Source organism: Nipponia nippon, unplaced genomic scaffold (genome assembly GCF_047370975.1).
Source record: "Nipponia nippon isolate SJK-2023a ecotype South Korea unplaced genomic scaffold, ASM4737097v1 scaffold_1, whole genome shotgun sequence".
Taxonomy (NCBI): Eukaryota; Metazoa; Chordata; class Aves; order Pelecaniformes; family Threskiornithidae; genus Nipponia; species Nipponia nippon.
This window is the reverse complement of record NW_028262290.1, coordinates 67297696-67324447: the sequence shown is the minus strand read 5'-3', so window position 1 is coordinate 67324447 and position 26752 is coordinate 67297696. Positions and strand designations below refer to the sequence as shown.

Here is a 26752-nt window from a genome sequence, read left to right as displayed (position 1 = left end):
GCCACAGACCAATCTCCCCACCTCTGTACCATCCTGTGGGCCTAACTTGGGAGCTGCTGCTTCAAAGACTGCCTGGAAAACAACAGGGGCACAGCAATACCAGTTGTGGGGTGGTATTCTCAACCACATATTCACAAGTCATCCCTTGTAAAGGGATAACTTAAAATCATAGAATCATAGCATCATAGAATCATAGAATGCTTTGGGATGGAAGGGACCTTTAAAGGTCATCTAGTCCAACCCCCCTGCGATGGGCAGGGACATCTTCCACCAGGTCAGGTTGCTCAGAGCCCCATCCAGCCTGGCCTTGAATGTTTCCAAGGATGGGGCATCTACCACCTCTCTGGGCAACCCGCTCCAGTGTTTCACCACCCTCATCATGAAAAATTTTTTCCTTGTGTTTAGTCTAAATCTACCCTCCTTTAGTTTAAAACCATTACCTCTTGTTCTGTCGCAGCAGGTCTTGCTAAAAAGACTATCTCCATCTTTCTTGTAGGCCGCCTGTAAGTATTGAAAGGCTACAATAAGGTCTCCCCGCAGCCTTCTCTTCTCCAGGCTGAACAACCCCAGCTCTTTCAGCCTCTCCTCATAGGAGAGGTGTGCCATCCCTCTGATCATTTTTGTGGCCCTGATGTTGAGGGACTAGTGTTTTCTTCACCATACATATTTTCCACTTCCAGTAAATGCTCAGCGTGGCTGATTTGCTTGACTTTGTGACTAAAATGATGGATGCAACATGGCATTTGCAAAAAAGCACCAACTATGGGGGAAAACTGTGACTACCTGACGGAACCCCTTATGATACGGTAAATGTATTCTATGCTGGTAAATTTTACTTCGTTTCCGATATTATGCAAGTTCCTCCCAGGGCAGCTGACCTCAGACAGAACCTCTCTCTCAGATTTGCCAGAGCGATAGCCTATAGACTGATCTTGCAATGCATGACAGTATAAAGAGGATCTTAAAACACACTTTTTTAGAAGCTCAGTTGTCAACTGTTCAGATTTTTTATTTATTAAAAATTTGATGGAATGTGACAGCCTGTAAATAATCTTCCAATTACGTACTTTTCTGGAACGGAATGCTCTGAACATTATTTCTCTGCAAGGCAAAGAGTAAGGTCAGGACAGAGCGTGAACACTTACATTACTATATGGAATCTTGCTGTTGTCCATCTCTTTCTTCCACAATTGGAGCAGCAAATTCCTGTACTCCTGATTGAAAGGTCCAGAGTAAGAGAGAAATCCAGTGGCCAGAAGAACATTCCCGACTAAATTAATAATTTGATTTTGAAAGTTTTTGCTGCTTGCTGTCCAACGGAGCTGTATGTAAAATATTATAAAGAAGTTAGATTAAGCAAGCACAAAATTAACACGAAGATCTAACTTAAGAATTTACCTCTTTCTGGTAAATAGTTGTTCTTTGAACCAGGAGTATTTTTGATGTTAAATCATTCTTTTCAGAAGTAGAAGTATGCTAGGAAGAGATGGCAACCACCTGACCAAGTGGAGAAAAAGCATCTTTGCCAAGAAGCTGGCCAAACTGGTAAGAAGTGTTTTAAAGAAGGAATAAAGTTGGAGGGAGAGGATGACCAACAATCATGTGAGGAAGTGGAGGGTTGCAAAACAAAATATGTGGGGTGATATAAATGGTAGGGAACTTGTAACCAATAAAACAGGGCTAATGGAGGACCACCCCAAGCATATCCACATAAACAAACAAGTGCCTACCAGACAGAACGACGGGGATAGCTTTCATACTGTTCCTGGGAAATTAGCACAGCTGGGCACCTCTCTGAAGTGCTTGTACACTAATGTGCACAGCATGGAGAACAAATGAGGAATTAGAGGTCTGCATGTGGTTGCAGAGTCATGATCTCATGGGGATCATGGGGACATGATGGGAAGGCTTCCACAACTGGAGTGCTGCAACAGGTGTACACAGGCTTGTTAGGAAGGACAGGCTGGGAAGGTGAGGAGGGGAGTTTTCTTTTATGTGACAGAGCAGCTGGAACGCATAGAGCTCTGCATCTGAGACTCTGGGATGGACAATGAGCCAGTTGAGAGGTTATTGGTTAGGATTAGAGGGCAGACCAACACGGGTGATGTTTTGTGTGTCTGTTACAGACAAATGTGATCAGGAAGAAGTAGATGAGGTCTTTTTCAGACAATGGGAAGAAACCTTGCATTTACAGGCACTGGTCTACACAGGGGACTTTAGCCACTCTGATATCTTCTGGAGGGACAACACAGCAAGACACAAGCAATCCAGGAGGTTTTAAGGAATGCACTGACAAAAAATTCTTAGCACAGGTAACTGAGAATCTAATGAGGGAAGGCAGTTTGCTGAACCTCAGACTTGCAAACAAGAAATAACTGGTCAGGGATGCAAAGGTCAGGGGCAGCCTTGGGTGAGAGAATTGAGATTGTTTAGCCTTGAGAACAGACAGCTCAGGGGGAATTTTATCAATGTGTACAAACACCTGACAGGAGGGTGTAAAGATGCTGGTGCCAGACTCTTCAGTGGCACCCAGTTAAAGGACAAGGCATTTGGGCACAAATTGAAATACAAGAAATTCCAATTAAACACACAAAAAAAACTTTTTTACAGAGAGAGTGGTCAAGGACTGGAATACGTTGCCGAGAGAGGTTGTGGAGTCTCCATCTTTGGAGATATTCAAAACCCAACTGGACAATGCCCTGAGCAACCTGCTGTACTTAACCTTGCTTTGAGAGGGGTGGGGAGGGGGTGGGGGGTGGGTTAGATGATCTGCAGAGGTCCCTTCCAATCTCAATTATTCCATGATTCTGTGATTTTCTGAATGTTATTTTTGAGTTTTACTTATTCATTTCTCTCCAAATTTCTGTTCCTTTGCAATCACTCTGCATGCAATCTTGGTCAGGACCTACATGTTTTAAATTTAGAAAATACAGATTTAACGCAGTGTCAGTTTTGCCCAAGGCTCCAAGTGCCATATATAGTCTTTTAATTTTTTGTCTGAATTTTCAAAAGTAGAACGGAATAACAGCTCTTACAAGACCTCATAGCACAAGACTTCAGAAAACCCACAAAAAGACACTGTAACTTCCTATTTTGGTGTTGCTTTTAAACGTAGAAATTTGCTGAAAAATATGATAAAGCATCTAACATTTTTAACTGATATATTTTGAAGTACAGCTACGCAAACAAATGCTGAAGTCCTGGCCTCACAGGACACAATGGCTGAAGTGAAAGCTCTCATCAATTTTGACTCTGGGTGAAATCAACCAAGGAATTATCAAAGCAAATAATCAGATGAGAAAAAAGAGTATCCTGCTTCCTCTGGAAACCTTCAGGCTGAAGCCAGAAAAGTCTGCATAGGAAAGGTAAATTTCAAGCTTAGTGCAGAGGATAACGATTAGCCCATAATTCTGTAAAAGGCTCCAGTAGAAATCTGAACTTCAAATATAATTCAGGAAATTAGTCAAGCTTCAAATTCCTATTCTTGTATACTTGGTGACAAAAAGAGAGTAATCCTTCTTATAAATATTTTAGGGCAATTATTTAGGTTAAGCCTAATTCCTCTTCTTACTAAAGCTAAAAGGAATTTGGCTCCTTGGCTTTAAATCTGAACTTTATCCCAATACGAGCTGTATGATATGACATAAATCTTCATACAGAAGAATTAAGTTAACACAAGAAATTGTTTTACTTTGTTAGATGCATTAAGCTCAAGAAAAAACATACATATAACTAAAATAAAGTGCCATATGATATTGAGATGTCACCGTGCCTTGAATTTCTTGAGCAATACTAATGATCATTATGGAGTATTCTCAAAACTGAGCACCTACTTTGTCCTGGAAACCCACTCATATGTGCTAGTACCTTTTCTCCACCTAATCCTTCAATCAGAGCTGTGGCATTGTTCATCTTCCTTCTGCATGCCTCAGCATCATCAAGTAAGGCCTGCTTCTCTTTCATAGCAGTATCATACATGGCCTGTACTTGATCCAGTTCCATTTGCTTCTCATCCAGCTGAATCTGTGCATTATTCAGTTCCGTTTGGGCAGCTGCAAGTCTTCCCTCTTGCAAGGCTAAATTTGCCTACAAACATTTAAAAGTAAAGAGTAGTTAATACCTATTATTTGGCAAGAGCAAATTACATTCATTTAATGGCACATATTGTACTGTACTGGGTACTTTTTAAAATAATACATGTTTAAGATGACAGCAGGTTTTTTTCCTTTTTTCTTTTTTTTTACTTTTCAACCTAAAACTGGAACACAGTTACTACTACACAATAACTAAAGTTATTCAATGCAATCTTAAAATGTTTTAATATTTTCAGAATGATCACACAATGATCAATGATTTGAAATCAAAATACGCTTGAAATAGCTGTATACTAGATACATGAGGCAACCCATACAATGTTTTCTATAGTATATTCTCAGTGCAAAAGAAAATTAAGATTGTCCTCATGGATTATAAAATAATAATAATGATAACAGAAACTACTCTTGTCTTCTCTTTTCCCATCAATTACTTCTACAGAAAAAAAATATAACAAATGCATTTTTTGCTCCTCTGGAAACTAAAACTCTAGAGACTTTTCTCACATCTCTATATAAATTTGAATGATGAGTTGCCAGTCATTTAAATGTGGCCTCTTAACTTGTATATTACTAACAGGGGAAAAAAAAAGTACTCTGAATTCAGAATGTGTTTCCAAATAAATATATGTTTGCAAAGGATTACAGACTGACAAAGTTCTTATGAAATTCACACTTACAGATAAAGGTTGCTTCCATTTACTCTGAATATTTAAAACACTTGTTTAAATATCATTTATCTTATTTCTATTTTTTCTGCTATAAGAGTTATGAAGATGGAAACCAAGAATCTGTAAAAACTGTTTTATTACAAATATGAAACTTGACATTCACTTTACATCACACCAGAAGAGTAATAGTACAAGGAATCTCTGGGATGACTCTTAGTAAACAGTATAACCATGGGTTGGGGTTTTACATTAGATCTTTACTAAAAATATAGATTTAATTCTTATCAAAATATGTTAAAATCAGCAAATTCTTCTTGCTTTGCATAGGAAAAAAAACAAAAAGAAAGAGAGGAGCCAAGATGACATTTTGAAATCTAGGCATGATAAAAAATGCAGCATGAAGTCTGGTGGATTTCAAAAAGATAGGTCTGTGAGCAGGGAATTAGAGAAGCATATATGTACCAATCAACAAAGTAGTACTGCTTTATGAGTTACACATCTAGAAAATAGCACTGTCAGCAAAAAAATCATTTACTGTAGCCACCGTGTCTGTTGACAGATCCTAGAGATAAACAAATATTTTATAATGGAGATAAGCCAGCAAAATGGCTGCTCATAAAATTTCCATCATGTAAGAATGCTGAAATATTTTTACTCTACTGTTTATCAAAGAGCACATTAAACAGCAACTCCTAGAGATACACACCATTAAATCAGTGAGTCTTGTTAAGACCCAGCTAAGCAGATTTCAGAACCGCTGCTGTTATTTTTTAGTGAATCTTGGACTATTAGGAAAAGTTTAAACAGTAAAGGAGTTTTGAGTAGGTGATGTAGTGTTACCGCATCCTGCACAGGGGGAGAGGTGGGGAGAGTGGGGTAAGAGAGAGAAAGAGAGAGTGCAGGGCTCTTTCTGGACCTTAATAAGAAAGGCCCAACAACAAAAGGCTTAATAAGATAACTGCTTTAAAAAAATCCATAATAATAAGAACATAGATAGTGAGTAAATCTTACATCCCTTCAGATGCTGGGCATCCCACATTCATGCAGCATCAGATAGATTTTCTCATGGCATGCTGCACGGAGCAGATCCTGCCCATAGAGAGAAAACCCTCTCTTTTGGTTATTCAAGCTATTATAAACTCCTCTTATTATTCTGTTTTATTAAAGCAGTGACCTTATTAAGCCATCTGTTGTTGGGCCTTTCTTACTGAGATACAGAAAGAGTCCTGCACCAGCTCTCTCTCTCCTACCTCACCCCCCCCCTCCCCAGTGCAGAGCATCCTGTTATCCTTAAACTCTGTGAGGGCTAAAAATGGGAGTAAAATAAAGTTATGACATATTGTTTCACCTCCAGATGACAAATAGTGAGGTTACACAGGGAACAAGATCCTTGGAGAGCTGGGAAGAACAGCCTAGGCAGAACAGCTGGAACAACAGAACACTTACACCTGGCTGCGTGGATTCATATTTCACCTTGACATTTATCACAGCAGGACATGAACCTCAAAGGAAAAGAATGGCCATATGAATTCCCAATACATATGAGCAATGATGCCTTGTAAATATGAAAACCAGTTCTCCGTGCAGCAATAAACTACCCAGTAAGATACAAAAGACTGATAAAACAGACTTCCCAGTTCTTAAAAGCTCTTAAAAGGCTACCAGCTTTGAAGCTGTAGGGACAACGAAAAAATATTTCAGATGAGTAAAAAAAAATATATCTTGTACTCTAACATGAAAAAAAAAAAAACCAAAATTAGTTACACAAGACTTTATGGGATCTCTATAAGATGACTTATAATAAATTATTTTACAGACAATTTACCTGAAGTTTTCAGCCAATTTTGGAGTAATCATAACAAAGTAGTAATACATTTTGGTATTAGTTTGATTTGCAGGCTGCTTAATCATGCATGATGAACAGTGGTTGGTTGCACAAGAATGACTGCTAACATACCAGGATGACCAACCTATGTGATTCCCAAAGGCAGAAAGCCTACTTCTTTCAGATAACCCTATGAAATCATCCCTATTTGCTCTCTCCCTTTCTTTCTTTCCAGCTCCATTTTTCAAAATTACATCGGTACAAACACTGCTTTTGTATTGATATCACTGGCAGTTTGGCTGGCAGCTTCCTGTGCAGAGCTTTGCCATGAGAGCAGGAGGCAAGTTCTGCTGCCAAGGAGAATCTTCTGCACAAGAAGGCTATTACAGTCGCAAGCAGCTTCATACAAAGATTTCCAGCCAATTACAGGCAGGAAGGAAATGTGACTCCCAACCACAAAGAACCACTTGTGGCCTTTCTAATTTTAGTGGCATTGCTATGTGGACAAGCTCCACACCCTTCGTTTCATCTCTCTGAGTCACACAGCAAAGCAAGGATTCACTATTTGTTCCAGTTGGATGCAGCGTGAAAGCTTGAATAAATGGATTTTATGTGAACGAATCATGAGGATTCGAGACATGAGATCCACACTCTCATCTGCTCTCCCAGAGAGGGGGGCTACGCTAGAACAGGCTTGCGTGAGAGCAGCAGCTTCATCCTGTTCTTGCCATTGGCGTTGTGGGGAACCACACAGACAATCCTCTCCACATCTGCTCCAGCCAGTGCCTCCGCCTGCTCTCTGCGTCTGTCTGCATGGGGCAAGCATGGAGAGAGTACCTGTGCCAACAAGGGCCACAGACTAAATTGTTAAGCAGCTATTTTGCCTTCTTCCGAGATGCCCTCAGAGAGGACTTCATAGCAGGTGGTGAGATGATCCTGCCTCTTTTAACCTTTTTGCATTCCACATAAAACCAGGACAAATAAACATGTAATTACAGACCACAGCTATACTGTTAAATTAAACATGCCCAGGACCTTCCTCTGGCACTGAGGTTAACTAGCGTAAAACAACTCACATTAAGGTCTCCCAGCCTCTAAAACAGTATGGCTGCACGCAAACAGCCTCATGGAAATGGCCCTCGGACCAAGCTAGCTCCCGAAATGTGCCCAGAGATTGCTGAGAAAATGCTGCTTAGCCAAGACCAAAATCACACTAGGGATCATTCTAACAATTTAACAATGCAGATGATCGCTTTCCAATGTCTAGAAAAATTCCCTAGTACTGTTTAATTTATTAGTATTGACATAGCAATAAGTTTCTCATTGATTCATTGCAAACTCAATTTTGCAAAGCACCGAGTATTTCTGGCCCTGATCCAAGAAGGCATTTAAATAAAAATGCCTTCTACCAATAAAAAAACTTACACCATTTAATGCTATCCCCACTCTTGAATGGAATGCCCAGACCAATTCCAGATTTCTCTGAAGAGCAGCTGTTGCTCAGTAAATTCAGGAAATGTTACTATAAGTAGGAGAGCCCCTAAGAAAAAAAGCAGCTGAAACTTTATAGTTCACCACAGGTAATAAAGATTTGGAGCTTTCGTAGAATCTCTCTTGTTTCAGGAATTTTAGCTTTCCAAGTTCACTGTTCTTACAGTCCATTTTGAGCACTCACTACTGCTGGACCAGGCCAGGCGGCTTCTTGCACTTGGACACTGTCACTCTGCTCATGAGCCTCTGTGGATGTGCTGGGTGACCACCTTTGCCTTTTCCTTCAGTCCTGTCCTGGGCACATGGCCTCTGACTGACAACTTTTCATGGAAATGCAATCTCAAGTTGCTCCTGTCCCAGATCACTGCAGATTTTTCACCTAGACACTCCATTGGTTTTGTATCAACTTTTTCAGAGCCTCAATATCATTATAAGTTTGGATTCATCATTATTTAGGGAAACATTATAAGAGAGGCAAACACATACACAGGTTTTGCAGACATTCCAAAACCAATGTTTTCACTTACCAATCTGAAAAAATTATGCACATATACATATGTATGGATATATACATGTGTACACATGCAAACAGGTCCATGCAATAAAATCTTGGCCTCAGTTTCTTTGCTATCACTAACCATTCTTTGGGATTAAAACAACCTTTGAAAGGCACAGACATCATGCCTCTTATCTGCTTTTCACAGCTCCTACTAGCTACTGAAAGATTCTTTTCTGTTTTTTTCTGTTCAGTATTTCTGTTCAGTTTTTTCTGTTCAGTTACATGTCCTGACTTCAGTCTGTTTTGTTAAGTGATCTAATCCTCCCCTTTGCCCCCAGAGTATATGCTTTCCTTTCACAGTTATTGTGGGCCTGGAATTCAGACTTGAATGCTTGTTTTCCTGCCCAGTGGGCAGCACCTTGACAAGGACACACTTATTTAAATGGATGACCATCAAATTTTGACACTCCTGGACTGTTCCCACTTCCTCAGGTCCAAGATTTCCTCTTATTGCCTGCTGTGGTTTTTAGTTCAGAATGGAGACAAGTGAAAGCAGAAAAGGTAGTAAAGTCTCGTATTTAAAACTGAGTTTGACAGGGAGAATCCTCAATATCAAACAGAATTTATAAACTGTAGACAAACTTCCCTTGATCATCATAACAGCCTAAAGAGAACGCAATTAAAATCACTAGAGACATCTCTAAGGGAAATTATACCCCTATACACAGTATTTTAATTGGAGGCTAATAGAATCACAGCAAAAGCCAGGGCTTCTTCATTCTGCTGTTATATTCTAAATAATGGATAAATAGCAGATGGTGTTTCAGAACTATCAGGTTAATCCAGCAGGCTTGTTGACTATGTAACAAGCTAGACAGGAATGGCTCATGGTCATCCTGAAGGTTTATAGGAAAGTAGCACACACATGGTGACCACTGTATGATAAGCAACTACACAGCATTGTATTTGCAGGCAACATTTGCTTATGCTTTGTGTGTTTGATTCTAACTAGTGACTCTTAGGCTGCAGGCCACATATCTAAAGAATGTAGGTATCCATTTCTAGGAATGAATTAATTTTTGCACACTCTATTTACTAAAATATAAGTCACCATTAATTAGTTTTCACAAGTTGTCACATTTAAGATAAATGAGGCACTGCGTCTCAGTTAAGATGCAGGTTTAGAATATATTGGATGGATTTTGCAGGTATTGAAGGGGGTTTATCTCCGAGAACAGCAGTTAGGATAAAGCAGCTTGATTAATTCATTCAGTAAAACTGCTTTTAGCACTGGATGATTTAGCCTGTGCTAGTACTTTATGCAGTTTAATTGTACGTTTATTTTCAATTATTTTCTTAGCATCACTCCAGTGCTTCCTGCAATCTCTCCTGCATACTTTAAACACTTCCTCCCTCTGTCGTCTTCAGTTTTAGAATATTTGTGACTGTTGCTATGCCTGACAATAGGCACCACTTTGCCAAGAAATGCACGCTCAGTTTTTTATCAGCTACAGTGTGACAAGAATGTAAATACTTGAATACAAAGTTAAATTTATACGTAATCTTGAGTCATGCATATTAAAAAAAAAACCTGCAAGAGCACTTTTGCAGCTTTCAGAGTTGCATCTGCATATAGAGCCACTGTTTCCTCTAGGTCTTGCTCTCTTTTATAGCTCTCAATAGTCACATTTCAAATTCTGTTTTCATTAGTGAACATCCCATTATTTGAAAAGGGAATTGCTACTTACATGTCACAGAAATATAGTCTTCTCTATCAGTTACTTGAATCAAAAATATCATGCTTTTAATGAATTTGAATTAGATCTGTCTAGATATACTAAAAGAATATGCCAAGAGTTTTGAATATACCATTGATACAGTGGCTTATACAATAGGAGACTGAACATAAGTACAGTGGAAGCATAATCGATTGAATGTATTTCTTCAGAAAAGAGCCATAAAATCCCCTGTAGAAGCAATGATTATAAATCACTATATAAATATTCAAAGTCCTTTTTTTTTCAATATACTCACAAATGAAACATTTCCAAGACAACAAAGCTATCTGCAGGAATGCAGACAATGGTAGCTGATCCCTTTCTACTGTAGTTCAATGTTACAGCAGAATTCTGTGCCACGTGACTACTTAGTCTATTATATATACACTCACTTGTAGCGGTTTGACAATCCAAAGTTTTTTGAGAGAGCTGAATTCCAGCTAAATTCATTAAAGAATACTTCTGTGCCAAGAATGCTCTCTCCTCTCCCAGATTCTACCAAGACCACAATGAGAATGCTCTTTCCCAGGCCAGCAGGACTGAGAAGAAGCTTTCTCAAAACCATGGTGCCTAGCACCAACTCTGAGAGCAGAGATGGTATCAGTAGCTCCCACTTGCAGATAGCCAGGCTCTAGGGTAGCTGTGTAAGGGGAAAAAATTGCCAGGACATACTTAATCTCTGTGTGTTTGACTTAACAACTGGATGTGAAGAAACAAGAATCTCTTGTAACTCGTGATCTTTTTTAGCCAAAATAACACAACATTTTTTCCACTCAACTATAGTCATCCCTCAGAAAAATAAGAGTCATATGAAATACCTTAAGAGGAAGAACTTCTTTATTAATACCATAGAAGTAAGCCATTGCTTGTGTCCATGAGCAAAGACCTGCTACATTTCCACACACTTTTTTGGCAGTCTCAAGATTATAATCCTCCATATCCAAATAAGGCTCTAAAAGCTCCACAGTTTCTCCCGTAATTGAGTCCTAGTCAATGGAAAGAAAAAATTATTTTTTTAAATGGATTTTAGAATAAAGTCTGCTTCACAGAAACATTTCTCTTTTTAAAAACATGGTGCTACCACTTCTTACAGAAGAAATTAACAAAACAATACTGTTGCCTTTCACTCTTATAAAGGACAGGAGATTAGTTGGTTTTTGCAAACTCAGGTGAAAATAGCTCCTACTTCCATTGCAAGAGATTGACTTGAGTTTGCATTTAATATCCCTATTTGACCGATAAGATTTAGACATTATTTGTACTCGCAGCTCCATGACAACTTAAGCTGATCTAAGTTATTGCTGCTACAGCACTGTACCTTCTTTCCTCTCCCCCTCAACCAGATGTTCTTGCCCCATCTTTAATACTATCACCAATGCTCAGTGAGCTAGTTTGGAAGCTAATATGACAGAAATCTCAGTCAGCAAGCTAGTGATTAGTTAAGTTCTTCTAGGCTAGTTCCCTGAACAAGCTCACCATGACATCAGACAGGCACCAGTGTGAACAGAGCTAAGGGAGTCAAACATACAGCTTTAGGAAGGAAAAAGGTGAAACCGCACGGCACTGACTTCACTTCACTGTCCACTTCATTATTCTAATCTCAGATCTTTTACCCCCTTCACAATCTGTTGAGAACATGAAAAACCAGGTCTTTGATGATGATGGTTAATCGATAATTAAGTGTCAGAAGAAAATGGAATTCATCTCCTTAAGCAATGTAGAGAGTAGAAGAGCTTAAACAGGGTAACAATGGTTGCTTAACAATAGAGGCATTAGGAATCTTCCTTTTTTTGGCAATGTATTAATGCCCTTCTTTTAATGCACCTAAAAATCGTCCTCCCTTCACACTGTCAAGCAATATACCCTTCTCCTGCTTTTCTGCATAGCAGATAGGTCTGTCTTGTACTTGTCTGATCTCTAGCTACTATAATAACAAAGCCGTTCATTATATTATTCCTAAGGTCAGACATGGTGATGTTTTCACTACGAGCATTTGCTAAAATGTGAAGTAGTGCTGGACAAACATTTTAACTTTTTCATTCTCCTACTCAAAATTATGAGCTAGCAAGCTGGCAAAGGTGAAGCAAAGACCAAACAGCAGTGGCCTAAATCCCTGTTCAAGAGCTTGAAAAATGTCATGCTTTTCCTTCTAAGTAATGAATTTTAACCCCAAGGAACTATTTCATCCACTAATCTTCCTTGCCTAAAAAAATTAGGAAAGAACAAAAATCTCACAAACAAGTAAGCAGTGTAGTCTACTCAGAACTCAGACATGACAAGCTTTCTTCTCATACATACTCAATCTTAGAAACAAGAAATGAGGCAGGAGGACAGCATGTGAAGTACCTCATCCAGAACAGAAGTAGCCTAGTGTTCTTCACCACATTCATCAGTATCACTTCCTGCAAGAACTTGGTCCCACAGAGGTTGTTCTGACTCCTCTGAGTAAAGTTAAATGTGTTGCAAACTATCAGCAGGAACACATACGCTATTAATAAGTGCCAAAACTGGAAGCCTCATTAGAGGGAAGCTTGAGTAAGGAGCGTATAATTAATCGCCATTATCTTTAAACTCATTTCCTCTTTCTGTTTAGTGAAGATAGCACTTGGGAAAGTGACCAGACAGACAGCCCCAGGAAGAGACTGTCTACAGAGGCAGTGCAAGTTTCCACATGGTTCCTTGTCAATATGGCTCACTGGGAGAAACGGCTCCTGGGGATAGTGAGAATCATGGTTTCAGGCCTCATCTGCAGAACAAAAACACTCCAGTAGCTTAGAAAAGTGCAAAAATGCACAGCTGAAGCAGATCAAAAAATCAGTGTACAAGTGAAAGAGTATGTCTGCAACGTTGCAGAAAATCCAGATTTGGCCAAAAACCTGCTTGGTTTTCTGGATTTTAAAGTTGGGCCATGATTTTGCCATTCCATAGTCCAGCCTAGCTATTTTTCTTGTCCAGCTACCTGTGACATCTTTCTTCTCTTCTCTGCAGAGAAATTTCCCTTGTCTCACAGTCCAGTGAATCTTGCTGTAAACGGGCCAAGTTTCTGTCCTGACAGAAATACAAACCTGTGTTTGCTTTTATTTTTCTTACAGTTGATACTAAGGTTCTCAGTTCATTCTGCATTTCGCTACTTTTCGAGTGAAAGAACCCTGAAAGTTCCCAAATATCTCAGTATTTTTCCTAATAAGAAGCTCGTTTTCTTTTGTATTTCCTCCTAGCTCATCACCAAACAATTCTGGAGATGGAGTTCTAGAGTGCCTTATATGCAAACAGGCCTGGTAGCACTGGAGATGGTGAGCCATTTGAAAAATCAACAGTGACTCCATTTAAGGCAAATTCTTACTGAGAAGCAGGAACTCCCTGAATAAAAACACTAAGCTTCAATGATAGAACCCAAGGGAACGGCAGGAATATATGCCGAGGGAGGTTTAGGGTGGATATTAGGAAAAGGTTCTTCACCCAGAGGGTGGTGGAGCACTGGAACAGGTTCCTCAGGGAGGCAGTCACAGCACCAAGCCTGACAATATTCAAGAAGCATTTGTACAATGCCCTCAGACATATGGTGTGAATTTTGGGGTTGTCCTATGCAGGTACAGGATTTGGACTCAGTGGTCCTTGTGGGTGCCTTCCAACTCAGGACATTCTATGATTCTATGATTTTCAAGATCTGGTCTAGTGCTTGGGATACTTGGGTCTGCCATCAAAACTGTGTCGCCCAGGAGAAAGATTATTGAAATAATGAACCATGAAAATGGAGAGGAATACAGTCACAAAGGTATCTACAACTACAGGTACACAAAAGCCTCATCTGTTTCAAACTACCTTTGAAGGCAGAAGACACTTTCAGAAGATCTTTAAAGATAGTTATAGGAGTAATAGTGCCACTATTAACTTCTTACCTTCTGGAAAGTAAGCAACATGCTAAGAAATCCCGAATTATTCATTAGCTTCAGAGCCTCAGTCCATGATGGCTTCACACATGGGCGTTCTTGATCAGGTGTTACTGAGTCTATTTTTCTTTGGAATAAAAGTAGCACACAATCCATAATTCGCATTATCAAATGAGGAGGTTTACCCAGTTTGCGAACAGTTGCAATGTCAGAAGGTTTTATTGTCTGAAAAATTAAAAAAAAAAAAATCCATTTATTTAAGCAATCACTTGATGGTAGGGAAAGATGTTTTTTGGGAGGACTGTATACGTAATGAAATTGCTGCAGTTTTGCAGGTCACCCAGAAGCAGTACTGCAGAAAGTCCTTAAAGGCAGTACCACTCAACGACTGCTTTATTGCCTGACAGTAGAGGAGGTACTGCCCATCTTACCTCTCCACTGCCTCAGTTTTCAGGTTTTTTTCCACAAGGATTAACAGGTCAGTGCTATTCCTTTCAATATTATTTTTTTTCAAATCAGAAGCATAAGCCGTATTATTACAAATAACAATCATTAAGTACATGCATGTTCAGAATATCTTTGATCCTGACCTGCAGGGCTGCCTCAGCTTCTTCCAGTGCAGGTCTTGCAGCTTCAAGCTTCTCTTCGGCTGCGGCTTTATCAATGGCAATGTCATCCACAATAGCTTGAGCCTTGTCTTTTACCTTTTGCACCTGCATTTTCACCTTCTCAGCAGCTTGGGCTTTCATAGTTACTTCCAATAAAACTTCATCAGCTTTTTTTGAAGCTACAGCTAAATCTTTCTCCTTCATCACCAACTCTTTGGAGAGCTGATTTACTGAAACCTCAGCTTCCATCAGTTTTGCAAGACCTGTGTTGAACAAATTCCATTTTAGCAATAGGAAGACCTATTGAGAGAGAAACCTCAGTGAAGCAATATGGATACTTAAAATAAGTCACTCAGATTCATATTTAGTGATCTCAGTGAGTGATCCCATTTGTTGAACACCAAAATTAAGCAATGGTAATATCCATTTATTTAAAGCTTTTTTTTTTTCTTTTCTTTTCATTTCTTTTTTTTTTTTTTTTAAATGGATAAGAGTCTTCAGAATCTGTCACTTGATCACTTGTTTGTGTTCTTATATATGAGAGGGACACTAAATATTAAACACACATATTGAAAAGCATTAGTATTGTGAATGGCACTCTTAAGAATTATGTGTGCAATTTCAGAAATCCATGAGACCATAAGAAGTACCAGAGTGTACTCTCTGTACAAAACAGAGGAGGAATCTGGCATCCTGAGCAATGTAAGTGAAGACACAAGGAGACTAGACTGAGCTTCTAAATTCAACATTACATGAACGTCCAGATGAGATGGGGGTGAAAGAAACTAAAGATTCTTGAGCAATGCAATGCTCCAACATTTTTACCAAATGATGAGAAAATCACCTAGAAAAGCTATAAGTATAAAAATCCTTACATATAAATGCATGCATCTAAATGTAAATGCATCATGTAAATCTTTCTAACCCTCAAAAAAAAGCACACATGCTCCTACCAGCCACCCAGCAACCCTCTGCCTATGGAGATATGTGTACATAGCTCACTTCTGCAACTGGCAACAGTGGGAGAAGAAACAGTTTAAGTTCACATTCACCTCCAAACAGCATTCAGTTTCAGAAACTGTTTAATTGTTTACTGTGTATGACCTTGTGCAGTGCAATAGTTTGGAAATTTTACATTTGGCATGTAACTGTTTCTTTAAAAGATTCTTCAAAGTGACTGAATCTGAACATTTACTTACCTACTCTCAGATTTACTTTTAGCATGTTTAAATGTGAAAACTAGCATCTCAGTAGTTTCTTGGCATGCATACATGTCAAAGCTGGAATTTCAGGTATTTTAACTGCTAACTAATATAATTTTCAAAACTCATCTGCAATCTGCAACATTCACAAAGTTCATTGAAACAAAACCTCCACATATTCTGTAATCACACAGAACACAGCTGAAAACATGAGTCTGCTTCCAAATGAAAGTGAGCTCATAATTTAAATCCACTCTTTTACATTCTTTTACTCAGATACTTCTCACTTTTTTAAAAACAAACAAACAAAACTCAAACATATTTTACAGTACCTGTTCTCATGCGTTCAGACAAACTTCCGACATTGGCAAACTTCTCTTTGTAAATAGTTTTGTAGCCTCCAATGAAGGACAGGTAAGATTTTGGAGTCACAAATGTTCGTCGCCTATACCGTTCAAAGTATTCAACACATTTTTCAGCTACAACATCTTGAAATGTTCCCATGGTGTTAACAACACTCTGTTTCACTTCATCTGTGCACTCAATATGGTAGGAAACTAAAAAATGCTGTGCAACTGCTACAAGAGCATCTTTAGGCCAGCGCTGGAACCAGTCCATGGTACAGCCTGAAATCAGACCTGGAAATCTGAGTGCACGAGTTCTGAATTTTTCCCCAACAGGAGAAAAACAAAGAACAACATGCAGGTTGTTACGAACTCGAGCAAGAAAGTAATTATAAAGATTTTCACCAGTGGGAGTACGCTTTGGATACTCCTTCTTCATTGCTGGTATCAGGTCTTGTGTGATTTCACCTATTTCATCTCGTGCAAAAAGATTTGAAATGTCACCTGAAGCCAAAACATTGTTCATGTACTCAAGAAATGATTCATCTCTGATTTCATTATCTGTGAATATAAAGACAATGCCCTTTCCTTTTTGCCCAGCGGTGCGGTACAAGATTTTCAGATCATCCAAAAGGTTATTGGTGGCATACGTTCTGGGATAGAAAAGGATTAAAGAAAGAAAGAACAAAAATTACAGATCATTTTAGGAAATATCTATCATCTGGCTCAGCTTCCTTAAGGCAAGAAAAAATCTACATAAGAAATCAATACCATATCTCCTGGTTTCATTTTTTTAGGTTTTTTTTCTTAAACGTTTTCCCAAAGTGAATGATCAGTACCATAAATCATGGGAAAGGAGGTGAAAGCAACAGAATAACATGCTGGGAAAAAAGATGGCAAGAGCAATATTTCGTCTAAGGTAAGTATGCTGCTTTGCCTTACGTCTGTGGACGTAAACTCTTTATTAGAACTGAAGGTTAGTACAACTGGATTAAATTGTCAAGTAGGTTCTGACACCTGTAACCATTACATAAATATAGCTGGATTATCTTTTGAAGATATTGAGAGCAGATTAAAGGAAATCATTAAGAGACAATAATAACCAAGTCTGAGGCTTGTATTGTGTTATTTGGTTTAACTGAAATCAAGCCCCAGAAATTATGTTTGAACATTATCACTTGGATTGATTAACTTTGCTGCAAGTAGAGACCGTGACTGTTTTTTTCATTATACCTCTTACAGCTGGTGCATACAAGTAAGATTCAGATGAAGTCCATGCAAATTCAACTACAGATTTCAGATTATGCAATATCAAATGAAGTAAATTAAGGTTAATAAAATGGCAGATATTGTCCCTTTTGCTTTTATCCAATTAAAGCTGAAGTTAAGAACGTCTTTTCTTTGAAACCAGTTTATTATTTCCGAGAGTCTCTTCAAAGTCATAAGTAATACTTGCAATACACATATGTCCCATTCTTCAGTATTTGAAAACGATACTCTATTTTGAAATTAAATATGCCATACAGAACATCTCCCAGTTCTCTTCCAGCTGCATCTTACCGCTGCTTTATAAACATCCCTAATGCAAGCACCGCAGAACTTGTAAAACAATCTAACTCTTCGGTTTGCGTGTGCCAGCTACAGTTATTACAGTGGTACTCCGAGAAGAACATAAGAATTTCTTACTGAGTCAGAATCATAGAATCATAGAATAATTTAGGCTGGAAAAGACCCTTAAGATCATAAAGTCCAACCAACTGCTATCCAACCAGAATAGCGGGCCATCTAGCTCAATGCTCTTAACACCAGCAATGGGAAATGCTACTTAGAGAGAAAACATGAGCCAGCATCCACTCTTCACTACTCATTTCCTTCTTCCCCCCTCCATATTCATAGCCATTGTATTAGGAATATTACAAGGTACGTCCATCTTGTCCTCTTGGTATCCATTTATGAACCTGCTGACACTGTCTTCCTCCACAGCCTCCTGTGGCAAGTTACAAATGACGATTATCATCTGCTTTGTAAATAAACGCTTTCAGCTACCTGCTTTTAGCCCACCTCCAGTTAGCTTCAGCAAATGAACCTTTCATAAGTGACTGAAATATTTATTTGCCTTATTAATGCATTTTGAATCTTGCAAGTCTAGGGACTCTATTCTGTTACTCTACACTTTTTTTCTTTCCCTCCTTTTTTTGTTCCCACTATTCCTTCCTTCTGCTTCTGGGACACAGGAAGAGGCCATGATATGTCTGTTTTTCTCTTTCCTTTCATCAGAAACCTCATAACATTGTTCAAAGACCTGATATATCTCTCTAAGGAAGATTTCTCAGTGTGTTGAGTAGTTTGCAGAGTGAAATACACACTGCTATCCCTCAGTGCTTACCTCTGTAAACCTTATGTCAAAAGAGAAACAGATGGAAGGCAGTAGTTACTCCCAGTCACTTCGGATTTCTACAAATTACTAAATTCTAGCACTACGTACTGTTAAGTCATTGATAGCAGTTGTAATAATACAGACTGGGTACATAAGCATCTATAGAAAAAGTTACTATTTCCCCTGGCCATCAGCGTTTGCCCACTGTGCAGAATATGCCAGCAGATTATTTCATGTTATCTTTAGTGCAAAAGGGTATTTTAGTAGGATTTTACAAGGGTGCATTGCAGACTCAAATGCTGAAGGAAACACAGATTTCTTGTCAATAGCATAAAGGCAGCAAAACAAAGACCCAGGATCTGTCATCTATAGACTGTGCATTTGCACAGATGCTTTTGATTGAAAATGTAGTTTACAGTGAGGCATAAAATGTTTGACAGGTTTGCATTTCTTTAAGTTGACTGTGAGACGTTCATTTCTATGGCAAATTAAGGAGCAAATGTCTATGTACACAGCATTGTGTTACCTTGTTAAAGTAATCTGAAAGCTCTCATATCCAGCAATATATGACGCTAGTCTGGTCAGACTCTGTTTTCCAGATCCACCCACACCCACCAACAATGCATTTCCTTGTGGAGTACGAATGATCCGTGATATTTTAATCAAATGGATGATTGCATCCTGTGTATTGAGAGAAAAAGGGATGAAAAGATGTAAAAATAATATCATGTATATTCATGCATCACCAAGCAACTGCCTCTCAGCAGCTAGATGACTTGTCTGGAGCCTATGCCAAAGACTCAGTCCTGGACTCATCAAAATCAACAAGAGATTGCACACACACACACACACCCCCCCCCGACCTCAGTGGGCAGCAGGGCTACCGCAAGAGAAATGTCCTTTTATCAAGCTCATATGAAGCGATGTCATATGCAGTGTTTGTACTTGACAGAGCTGAGGGCATGTCCCTTAGGGGGCAGAAGGAAAAGTAGAAAGGATGTGGATTAACACCCTCCCCCAACCTTTTAGTTGAGCTGTTTACAGGCTCTCTAAATGGGCTGCCAAAAGTAAAATACAAGTACACTATAGACATTTCTTATTCCACTGCTGTATTTATCTCAGAGCAAGAATTAATCTGAAATGCCCTAAAAATCTACCAAACCACCCAGTTCAAAGCTGAAGAAAGCATCATGCATCAAGAGACCGTTGAGAAAGGTAACTTTCAGAGATGCAAGATGACATTCACAATGGGCACTGCAGAAACAAATGAGTTGTGCTTTGCATTATGCAAGGCAGGAGAAAGAAAAGATGGGGAACTGCAAAAAAGATGGAATAATTTGTGAGAGCGAAGGCAGCCAGAAGACAGCAGCATGGCTTTATAGAGTTTACTTGTAAGGCTTGTTGGATACAGGGCTAGCCATTCTGAGCTATCTCCAAAATAATTTGATAGAAACATACAAGATCCATGTATCAGTAAGTGCAAAAGACCCGGGACTTTCTGTATTAATATAATTACAGGCACTAATACCTTGAAAAATACTAAATCCATCTTTGATCCTCTGATGGTTTCATTGTACTGTTGCATGAACATCTGTAATCTTTCAGCCAAATAATTCAAAGATGGGATAGGCTCGTAAATTTTAGGAGCCTTCAACTCGGCATCATCAGGTTCATCTCCAGTAGCTTGTGGGACATCACGCAAGAAATCCACAAAGTATAATTCTGTGGATTTATCTTCAAATAGATTTTGACTATGTTCTGCAGAAGCAATCTACAACAATACATTAAGGATTGCTTTAGTAATGAAACATTTCATTGACCTCTTTCTGTGGCAAATACTGGAACACTATTTGCCTACCTTTTTCATCATATCTTCAAACCAGTCTTTATCACTTTGGCTGATGAACCTGTCTGCAATAACACGTCTGCATTCATGCTGGAACAAGGCTACCAAAACACTGATGCTCTGGCAGACTTCAGAAGTAACTGTAAGTATTCCTTGCCAAATACGACTGAGGTCTCGTAAATTAAAGATGTAATGAAATTTAGCTGGAGTTGGCAACATCTACAAAATAATATCATAAGCTATATTCAAATAACTACAAAATAAAAATATTTTCTATCTAGTATTAAATTAATACGGAAATCTTCACAAACTTGAAATTCAATATTGCATTAAAGCAGAAATACATGATTGGCATTTAAGAGGCAATGGCAAAAATGAAGAAATGACAGCAGCAATGACCAACTCTTTAATTTCACATAGTCAAGTTTCTTTTACTTTTTCAAGTCCAAGGAACATGGACTGAAGGGTAGCCAAGACCAGTTAGTTAACAGCAGCATTAACGGCCACAGTAAAAATGTCAGCATTGCTTCACCTGTGGTGTTGCTCCTGCCCTTTCTTCCAGATCATTTCTGTCACTGTCTTTTGTCCTTTCCAAGAACATGTGAGGAAAAGTTCATGAGGAAAAGGAAAAGTAGATGAGGAAAAGCAAAGAAAAGAGAGCAGAAAAATGAGAAAAGAGGATTTGAAAAAATAACAACTTAGCAAAAGCTACATTTTCTCTATAGGCAGTTAATTAGCAGTAATAAGCACCATTTCTGTTGAATATACTGGTCAATAGTTGACTGGTCAGTAGTTTCATTAGAACTCTTGCTATTTCTCCGTGTAAACCAAATTTATGTCTACAGTTGAGTTGTTTGGGAAATTCTGACCAATCTTTTTTGGACTAGAAGATATCATTTATCAAATCCCTGCCTATCCCTATCTTTCTACCACTCTCCTCCACTTTTTTCATTAGAAGATCAAATTTGGTACACATTTCTATGCTGTAATTTTACTCTTAACTTTTCAAATTTCATTCTACACATAAATTTTATTTTCTATTTCAAAGCAACATTTGCTTAGGAATTGCAGTTAAATGTTTTTACAATCTGTTTGACATGGAAGAAGCAAATATTTAGAATTTACTAAATATCAGATTTCATTTGTTTTGAACTGATTCCCTCTCCACCAAATTTGACTTCTTTCTTTTAATTCAGATCTTCAAAGTTTCTCACAATCCCAAACATCTTTACAGAAGATTCCTATCTAATTTTTCATTTATGGTTCCTTACGCCCTTGACATTTTCTCAACCAGAAGACCTCTAAATCTTCCTATCATCAGCTATACTTACTATATTATACTTATATAATGTAATTCTTATATTAGCTACAGAAGGCACTGCATATGATTATGTTTTTAGTCAGATAACTAGGTGCTGATAGCAACAAATTCAGAACAGAGGCATCAGCCAGCAGTCATACATACAGGTCACAGCTTCACAATATGAAGTATGAACACACATGACAGTACAAAAGACCTGGGTCTTGTTGCTTTGTCATGGTACAGATGTTTCAAAGGCTTCTTAACAGATGTAATTTTACCTTTGCTTTTGTCGTCTGCCAAACCTTTCGAGCTGTAGATACTAATGCTGAAGCCAGTTTACATATTTCTGCAGGGAAACCTCGTTGTTCACAGAAATAGCCTTCAGCTATTGTTTGAAATATTTTGTCAATAGAGGAACTGGAAGGCAGTGTGCAGTTGTAGATGGTGAACTGGCGTTTCAGGCGCTGTGGGATGTCGTTCCGACCTCCCCCAGGGTGAATCATAGCAGCTACAAACTGGATGTCAACCACATTTGTGAATTCTCCTGGCTTCTCCAAATTGTAGAAACCTTTCTGTTCCATCAGCTGTCTCACAATCTCATTGGTGATCTAGTTACCACCAAAAAAAAAAAAAAAGAAATGGAGCAGTTAAGTATTTCAGGGTTCTCAAAAAAAGGAACGACAAAATCTTCAGTATAATAAATTAGTAGACAGAAGGAAAGACATCTCTTATCTTTCTTAATTTCAGGTATACTGCTGGACACTTCAGCAATTTATAAGGCCATGCAACATGGTACCAAGCACTCTGATGCAGTGGTTTGGCTGCATGTAAGCTTCACATGCTAAGTAGTTGTGGACCTGAGGCCAGACATTCAACTGGATTTTCATAATATGAATCTAAGAAAATTCAACACTTTAAAGTTTCAAGCCAGACTACATATTCACAGGCACTTAGATAGTGACAAAGAATGGTTAGTTTAGCACAAAGTATAGTCACACATTCACTTGTATAGAGGCAGTAAGAGAACAGGATTACAGAGCTATACTGGGAGCAGGCAAATTACTTTTTCTCAGTAGTAATTTTTTTGAATTTAAGTCAGATTTTCAGAGTATAGGTCCATAAGTATTCATTTATCAATACCTCAAGACATCTCACTAGTCTTGGATGTCAGCTGTGATGTTAGATTTCACCTAATAATAACTGTACTTCAAAGTCCAGAGCAGATGGAAGAAGGAAAGAGTCTCTGATTACTTCTTGGATTTGCATGCTTCCTTTCCCAGATTGGTTCTTAGTACAGTTAGTTTGGAAATTCTGCAAGCTCTGTATGTAACCTAAACAAAAGGCTTAAAAGCTACAATGATAGCACCGAGTGGCTTGATGCTGACCCTAATCTTTTGGGACTGACAGTTTATCACTCTTGGCAAAAACTGGCTTGCGAAAATTGCTTTTAGTAGACGTATGATACCTTTTCCCTAAACTTTCCTATTTTTGCAATCCACAGATCAGCATTTCCATCAGCAGCAATGGTAAGACCACCGATTCCTATATGTTAACATTTTCCTTTTACCTGATCACCCCATTCATTAATCACAGGCATGTTGATGTCATCAATAAAGACAGTCATTTTCTTCCCTGCCGGAGGACCGTATGTGGTGCCCATTCTTTTATCTATATAACTTTCTATGCTCCTCTGGAACATATTTGGCAGAGTTGCAGAAGAAAAGTTTAGGCATTTGGTCAAGTGAACATCAGGATCATACTTGCTTGTGTAATCCTGCAAGATAAACCAATTTTAAGTAAAGTGCACCAGTAACTGCAGATGAATTCAGCCAAAAGGAGGTGCAGATGCTAAGTAGCCCTGCAAAAACCAGACATCTACAAAATCTCAGCCCTGCTATTACCTTCAAAATGTCAAACAGCAGTTTATTTAAGATAAATATACCATCTCCAACCTCTCAGTTAATGTTTTGCATAAAGTTTCTAAGTATTAAAATGTATAAGCTTTTAACAGACTTCACTAAGTGTTACAACAAGTAGACGTGACAACTCAGGATGCAAATAAACTTTGCATTAGCACCTCTTAGGGTTTTTCTAAATTCAAGCTGTTAGTGATGATCTGTTACAGCAGTCTGCAAGGAACAAGTGAAAAACAAAATCCTTTTTCACGTTTACACTACAGCACCATATCTTACAACAAAAGCAGTGTAAAGGAATGGTACTATAAAATTAAACCCAGCTACATTGCATTTACTGATATTTATCCCCCCTTAATGAAGAAAGGAATCCTTGGGTTTTATGAATGCATACAATTCCCACAGCTGCTGCTGGTGCCCTAAAGCAACAAAGTTCCACTTTTTGTATTTAGTGAGGTTTTATAATAGGACTGGAAAGAAAAAGATGTAACCCTGGAGTCACACCAAGGCATATACATAAAGCATGTGAAATATTTTATTTAGCAAGAGTCCTGGGACATAAAAATAGTATTAAAAATTGCAGACTTCCAACATTATTTCTTTTTAAAAATTCAATTCTTCTGCAATGACGACAAAGTTGAATATCATTTAAATTCTTATCTTTATAACAGGGCTGACTAGAAATGTTCCCATTTTGGTACCTCAGAAAAGTGAGAGAAGTGAGAAAAAATGTGAGAGAAACAGACTTGCAGACACCAAGGTGAGGGCAGAAGGAGGGGGAGAAGATGCTCCAGGACAGATTCCCCTGCAGCCCATGGAGAAGACCATGGTGAAGCAGGTTATCCTCCTGCAGCCCATGGAGGACCACGTTGGAGCAGATATCCACATTACAGTCCCTGGAGGTCCCCATGCCACAGTAGCTGGATGTGCTCTGAAGGAAGCTGTAGTACGTGGAGAGCCCACGTCAGAGCAGGCTCCTGGCAGGAGCTGAGGCCTGTGGAGAGGAGCCGACACAGGAGCAGGTTTTCTGGCAGGAACTATAGCCCATGGGGGACCCACGGTGGAGCAGTCCATTCCTGAAGGACTGTGCCTCATAGAAAGGACGCATGCTGGAGCAGTTCACGAAGAACAACAGCCATGGTAAGGACCCATGCTGGAGCCATTCGTGAAGGACTGTATCCTCTGGAAGGGACCCCATGAGAGAGCAGGAAACAGCATGAGGAGGAAGGAGTGGCAGAGAGGAGCTGTTATGGACTGACCGCAGCCCCTATTCCCCATCCCCGGCACCGCTTGGGGTGGGAGGAGGTAGAGGAGTCAGGAGAGACGGTGAGCCTGGGAAGAAGGGAGGGGGGAGGGGAGGGTGGTTTTAGTATTGTCTTTGTTTTTCACCATCCTATTCTATTTTTAATAACAATAAATTAATTTTCCCCAAGTCAAGTCTGTTTTGCCCTTGATGGTAATCGATGAGTGATCTCCCTGTTCTTCTCTCAACCTGTGTCCTGTTGAGGAGGGGGAGGGAGCCAGTGACTGGGTGGGGGTCTTGCAGCCAGCCAAGGTCAACCCACCACAACTACGAATACACAACCATTCAAAAAACACACTTGTGTTTTATTCATTACAGCATTACAGAATCTTTACATGGTAACAGTAATATTCCACAGTACATAAATAAGAACTATCTTTGAAAAAGAAGAGGTTATTTATTGGGATTATTTTTGTTAGCTATACTGTCAGTTTCTGGGTGCAATTTTCAACTCTACCATACCAGTTTCACGTTAAATTCTGATTTTTTTGCAATTAATGAATTAATAGTACAGTGAGTAAAGGTCTTAAATAACACTCTGTTACAAGTTCTTTATTTTGATATATACTGATACCTTACTAATGCTGAAGATTACTTCAGATTAATTCAGACTACTACCTGAAATGTCTTTACTTTTTCATGAAACCAGCTGCTTATATCTGGAAATTTCTTTTCCACAAGGTGTAGTAAGGTAAAATTCTACAGAAGGTGAAAGCAGAAGGAAACGGTTGTGAAGGCAGTTAACTTTCACTCCTAACCTTAAATGAGGTCAAATATCTACTGGCATTATGCTCCCTTGTGTAAGGAACATACTCTGCTCTATAGAATAGACACAGGGTAAGCAACTCCCAAGAATCAGCTCCAATTATTTTTAGGGACAGGAATGGCAGCTGAAGGCTGGAGGTTGCCAGTATCTGGCCAAAATCCAGTATGCAGAATATCAAGACCACCACCCAGACCCCGCCTCTTCCCACTGCTAAAATAGTTCTTCAACTGGTGCCAGGAACAGAAGTTGACATTACACTGGCATGCATGTTGGCATCAACAGCTAAGCTGAAAAAGTAATATTAATGGCTGCTGGCATTGATACAACTCGCTTTATGTCAGGGCTCAGAAAGCACATGGCTGAGGGACACAAAATGGCTCCAGATTTTAAGAAAGCCAAAGATCAGTTTAGGCTACTGTTTTTCAGTTATTTTCAATGTCAAGAGCTCTGCAAATCATCCACTGGAGGTACAGATGCCTGTACGGCAAATTCAGCTGTCCCAACAGTAGATCAGTTTTATTTAGCTGCCTCTCATTCATCAAAGAGTCTACAGATTCCCCTGGAAATGACAGACATCATGCTGCAAACCATTATACTTGCATTTTTTCAAATAAAGGATGCCAAGTTTGGTATGACATCTGGGTTTGTTCAGCCTTTTGATTATTGGCTCTTCTGTAGTAAGTTATTAATTTTTTTTAAAGTGTCATATGATTAATCTGCACCATTTTATAATATGTAAAGCATGTATTTGTTAATTTAATATCAATCCTGTTATTATTTTCTTCTACAGAAAGAACAATATGTCATTTTTGGTGAAGGAATTAAGAGAGTAGACAATAAAC

The 26752-nt window shown here is 38.8% G+C and overlaps 1 protein-coding gene across 1 annotated transcript in view; it reads right to left on the bottom strand.

The window, feature by feature from the left end:
• LOC104018200 (dynein axonemal heavy chain 5) overlaps positions 1 to 26752 on the bottom strand; it is a 172171-nt gene that overhangs the window by 57902 nt on the left and 87517 nt on the right. Inside the window, exons 51-61 of the mRNA XM_087736582.1 lie at positions 23496 to 23702; positions 22207 to 22536; positions 20638 to 20844; positions 20308 to 20550; positions 19306 to 19460; positions 16391 to 17055; positions 14839 to 15119; positions 14258 to 14473; positions 11177 to 11344; positions 3868 to 4086; positions 1146 to 1322 (exon numbers count right to left, since the gene is read on the bottom strand). Coding sequence (XP_087592708.1) covers positions 1146 to 1322; positions 3868 to 4086; positions 11177 to 11344; positions 14258 to 14473; positions 14839 to 15119; positions 16391 to 17055; positions 19306 to 19460; positions 20308 to 20550; positions 20638 to 20844; positions 22207 to 22536; positions 23496 to 23702 — 2868 coding nt within the window. The remainder of the gene's footprint in view (positions 1 to 1145; positions 1323 to 3867; positions 4087 to 11176; positions 11345 to 14257; positions 14474 to 14838; positions 15120 to 16390; positions 17056 to 19305; positions 19461 to 20307; positions 20551 to 20637; positions 20845 to 22206; positions 22537 to 23495; positions 23703 to 26752) is intronic.